General features: G+C 62.0%; 1 protein-coding gene across 1 annotated transcript in view; it reads right to left on the minus strand.

Annotated features, from left to right (window-relative positions):
• Positions 1-310: 310 nt before the first annotated feature.
• SLC35E4 (solute carrier family 35 member E4) overlaps positions 311-5,134 on the minus strand; it is an 11,040-nt gene continuing 6,216 nt past the window's right edge. The window contains exon 2 of the mRNA XM_056821490.1: positions 311-1,395. Coding sequence (XP_056677468.1) covers positions 953-1,395 — 443 coding nt within the window. The 3' untranslated portion in view covers positions 311-952. The remainder of the gene's footprint in view (positions 1,396-5,134) is intronic.

Consider the following 5,134-nt stretch of genomic DNA (forward strand, 5'->3'; position numbering starts at 1 on the left):
CCCTCCCAGCCCTGACCCCCCCTGATCTAAGCCCCTCCCAGCCCTGACCCCCCCGGATCTAAGCCCCTCCCAGCCCTGACCCCCCCGGATCTAAGCCCCTCCCAGCCCTGACCCCCCCGGATCTAAGGTCCTTCGGGTTCCATGACTCTGTGGCACATTTCCCAAGTAAGGGAATGGCCAGGCTGTTGTCTGGCCCAGGGTCCAGGCTCTGCGGGTCTTGCTGAGGGCTCCCCGCCTGGGATGGGGGGGGGGGCAGGTGTCTCCGGCTCTGCCCCCCGCTGGCTGCATCGCCCAAGTAAGGAGACGGAGAGAACCAAACAGTGCTTTATTGGAGGGCGGAATTACCCCTGGCCAGCCCCGCCGCAGGCTCCTGCCCGGGGACTCCCCGCCGATGGCCGGACAGCCTGGGTGGAGGCCGGGGGGGGGGTCAGTGGGGCTCCCGCCAGGGGCCTTTCCCCAGGCGTTAGCAGCAGAGATATAAGGGGGCGACGGCCGAGGGCCCCTCCCAGGCGAAGCTTCCCCCGGCAGCGCTTCGGTCCCTCTCCGGGATCCTCTCCGAGACCGTCCCACCCTCTATCCCATCTGGGCAAGCACAGCCGGGACGTCCCTTTGAGGGCGACGCTCGTGGGGTCAGCCTTCTCCTCTGACCCCTTCGTAGCGAGCTCTGTCTTCTTGTGGCAGAAGGGGAAACCGAGGCACAGATCAGGGAAAGTGAAGACTGGCCCTGCCTCGACGTGGGGCTTGCCGTGTAGAGCCTCGGTCTCCCCCTCTGTAAAATGAGGGTGATAATCCCCCCACCAGTCCCTCATGAGGCAGGCAGGCTCTTGGCAACCCTTCACGAGGTCCCGGAGAGTGGTTTTCGGGGGGACCATCGGGCTCCCCGCCTGCCCTCCCCCGGCTGCTTTCCCAGAAGGTCCTTCCGCCGGATCCCAGGTCGAGCCGGCTGGCCGGACTAGCCCAGCCCTGGGCCCGGCTCCCCGACGGCCCGGCCCGGCCACCGCAGGGTCCACCAAGAGGCCACCAGGCGGCAGTTGTGGTACAGAAACATGCCCGCCAGCGTCAGGGCGATGCCCACGTAGCTGAGGCCGCTCAGGCGGCTGCCAAACAGGAGCCAGGACAGGGCCAGGTTGCCCACCACGTGGAAGTTGCCCAGCACGTGGACGGTGAGGGCCGACGTGAGGGCCAGCAGGGAGAAGCTGGCCAGGTTGTAGAGGACCGAGACCAGGCAGCTGAGCGCGATGAGCAGCCAGAGGCGGTGGTCGGCGGGGGCCGGGGCCGGCCCGGCGCTGCCCACCTCCAGCACCAGGGCCGTGCCCAGCAGCAGGCAGAAGCTGGGGAGGGACGTCAGGTACAGCAGAGCCACCGAGTCCAGCCTCTCCTCCTGCAGCAGGATACCTGGAAACCGGGAGAGGGGAGCAGCGTCAGAGCAGGCGCCGAGGCCCGGTGCCCGCGCCCGCCTGCCTCACTAGCCGGGCATCCCGGCGCCCTCCTCTGAAATGAGGCGCTCTCTAAACCCCCTCCCCCACCTAGAGGCATCGACGATCGATGAGCTTACTGGCTGTGTGACCCTGGGCGAGTCACTTCACCTTGAGGCTGAACAAAGAACAAACTCGGGGGCTTTGGGGTGGGCCGGGGGACAGCGCCGCCTTCTCCTCCACCCCCAATGGGCCCCAAACAGCATGGCAGGCACGTAGAAAGGGAGAAGCGGTCCCTGCCCTCGGGGAGCTCCCAGACAGACAGACCGCCATCGTCAGGCCCCTGGGTTGGGTCCCTCGGCTAGGAAAGGTCAGGTGGCCGGTCCCCAATGGTGGCAGAGCTGCGGCAGCGGGGCCTGGGAAGTGTCACTTGTCCCCCAGGGTCGCACGGGCCGTAAGCGCCGAAGGAAGGCCTGCCAGACACTGCCCTGTGTGGCTTCCTTGTGCTTGGGACCGGGCCAGGGTCCAGGCGGCTCTTGGCGAAAATTAAAAAGGGAAATTTTTATATTTTCAATTTAAAACTTGAAATTTTTACATTTTAAGTTAAAAAAAACAAAACAGCTCAGGATAGTGCTCGGATGCTGCGTCTGCGTCTTGGTCTTTCAACTGCCCTCCCAGCCCTGCCCACAGAGCTCTCCTTTGCCCTGAAGAACAAGGGGCACGAAGTGTTCCACTTTGGTCTTTGTTTCCTGGTGCCGGATTCAGCGCCGGGGATACAGCACGTGGTTCATAAATGCCTGCTGACTGGGGACAGTAGGTGGCTGAGGGCCCAGCCTGCAGACAGGAGCTCCTGGGTTCCAATCTGGCCCAGACACTTCCCAGCTGGGTGACCCTGTGCAAGTCACTTCACCCCCATTGCCCAGCCCTTACCACTCTTCTGCTTTGGAACCAACACACAGTATTAAGTTTAAGACAGGAGGTGAGGGGTTAAAAATGAATGAGTGGATGGATGGACGGATGTACAGATGGATGGATGTACGGATGGATGGATGATGTACGGATGGATGGATGGATGATGTACGGATGGATGGATGGACAGATGGATGGACGGATGGATGGACAGATGGATGGATGGACGGATGGATGGACGGATGGATGGATGGACGGATGGATGGATGGACGGATGGGTGGACAGATGGATGGATGGATGGATAGACGGATGGACAGATGGATGGATGTACAGATGGATGGATGGACAGATGGATGTACAGATGGATGGATGGATGGACAGATGGATGGATGGACAGATGGATGTACAGATGGATGGATGGATGGATGGATGGATGGATGGATGGATGGATGGATGGACGGACAGATGGATGTACGGATGGATGGATGTACGGATGGATGGATGGGTGGATGGATGGATGGACAGATGGATGTACGGATGGATGGATAGACGGATGGACAGATGGATGGATGTACAGATGGATGGATGGACAGATGAATGTACAGATGGATGGATGGATGGACAGATGGATGGATGGACAGATGGATGTACGGATGGATGGATGGATAGATGGATGGACAGATGGATGTACGGATGGATGGATGGACGGATGGACGGATGGGTGGATGGATGGATGGACGGATGGATAGACGGATGGACGGATGGATGGATAGACGGATGGACGGATGGGTGGATGGATGGATGGTGGATGGATGGATGGATGGATGGCCAGATGGACCAATGGATGGATGGACAGATGGACGGATGGTGGATGGATGGATGGATGGATGGATGGCCAGATGGACCAATGGATGGATGGACGGATGGCCAGATGGAGAGATGGATGAATGAATGGATGGATGGACAGATGGGTGGATGGATGCCTGCTGAGTAACTGCTCCAGAAAATCCTGACGTTTGCCTGTCTCAGTCCACAGGCTCCCCTCCCAGAGGTCTAAACCTGAGTTCTCCTGGTTAAAGACAGGGCCCGGCCTGCGGTCGAGGAGGGGGAAGTGGGTGCTGGGGAGGAGGCCGAGGCCCACAGGAGGCTCCCACCGTCCTTGACATTCTGTCCCTATCCTCTGGTGCTGGAGGGAGCGTCATGGTGGCTCCAAGGCTGCTCGTTTCAGAATCCTCTGCAGAGGCCGAGAGGAGCCTCGGTGCCGCCTCCCGAGGCAGCCCGGGCCATCTGGGGAGACCTCCGAGCACCGGGGATTCTCCCCTAGCCTCACTAGCCCGGGGCAGCGAGGTGGCTCAGTGGATGGAGAGCCAGTGGAGACGGGAGGTCTGGGGTTCCCGTGTGGCCTCAGACGCTTCCTGGCCGGGGACCCCCATGGCCTGGCCCTTGCTGCTCCTCTGCCTTGGAGCCCATACTCAGGGTTGACTCCAAACAGAAGGGAAAGGGTTAAACCCCGACAAGATCCCCTTCTCACGCCTCTTCCTGGCCCCCCTGGCTCCCTCCACACCCGGCAGCTTGGAGGCGTCCCTTGGATCGTCCTTCGTGGCCCCTTTGCTGTGTCCCGCACGAGGACTCGCTCCCTCGTTCAGGCACTTCCCAAAATGGGTCACCCAGAAACGAACAACCCTCCCATTTAGCCGTCTGCCAGGAATGAATGAAAGAGGGCTGTCTCAGGCCGCTCAGCCTGTGCTCTGGGGCTTTGGGGCAGACCCTCCTGGGGAGGGAGAGTCCCAGGCCGCACGGCCCCCTCCTCCTCATACTGTGTCCCTTCAATCCTGGAGTGGTCTGCCAGGGCCTTCTGCAGCCCATTCTACGGATGAGGAAACTGAGGCCAACAGGGTGAAGCGGCCTCCCTGGGGGTCGGGCAGCTAGGAACTTGGATCCTCGTGCCTCCAGGGCAGGGCTCGGTCCACTGTGCTCCGTTCTTCCAGGTGACTTCCTGGGGAAGTGGCTCTTTTTCGTCTGGGCAGAGCGCTGGGACACGACACTAACATCATCGGCTATCCCTGTAGAGCACCGACTGCGGGCCACGCGCTGTGCCGGCCGCTTTGCCAACACTGTCTCGTTTGCTCATCACGACAACCCTGGGAGGGAGGTGCCAGGTTGGCCCCCATTTTACAGATGAGGAAACTGAGGCAGGCAGTGCCTAAGCGACTTGCCCAGAGTCTCACAACTCGTCAGCGTTGGAGGTCAATGTGAACTCGGGTCTTCCTGACCGCAGGTCCGGGCCACCCCGGAGGAGGTGCTAAATCAGGGCCGGCTGAGGGCCGCGTCGCGGCGGGCGAGCGAGGCGGGTGCACCCCTCCGCGGGCCTCGCTTCTCCCTGTGCTCCGGAGGCCGCTCCTCCTCTAGATTCTCGGATGCAGCGATTAGGATCAGGGCGGCAGGGCCGGGCGCACCTCCTGGGATTCCGGCCTGGGCCTGTTGGACGGGATCGAGGCCCCCGAGGAAGCTCAGCCCAGGCCAGCCTCCTGGAGGCGGCCCCCTCGGGGCTCAGCGCCCGCCTGCTTCCCGGGGGCCGGGGGCACAGCCAGGATCTACTCCTGGTCCCGGCTAAAAAGGAAAGCTCCCCCGACCTGAGCCACTGCCCGAGGGAGAGCCGGCCCAGGCTCGGCCCAAGTGTCACATTTCTTTCCTTGTCTGGCTTCTCAGGTAACCCCAAGGCAAAAATAGACTCCGGGCTCTGGGCCTGCCAGCCGGGCACAGCCTCTCCCTGCCCGGGGACAAGCGGGTGGGGCAGATTCCTCCTGCA

The sequence above is a fragment of the Monodelphis domestica genome, chromosome 3 (assembly GCF_027887165.1).
Source record: "Monodelphis domestica isolate mMonDom1 chromosome 3, mMonDom1.pri, whole genome shotgun sequence".
Lineage (NCBI taxonomy): Eukaryota > Metazoa > Chordata > Mammalia > Didelphimorphia > Didelphidae > Monodelphis > Monodelphis domestica.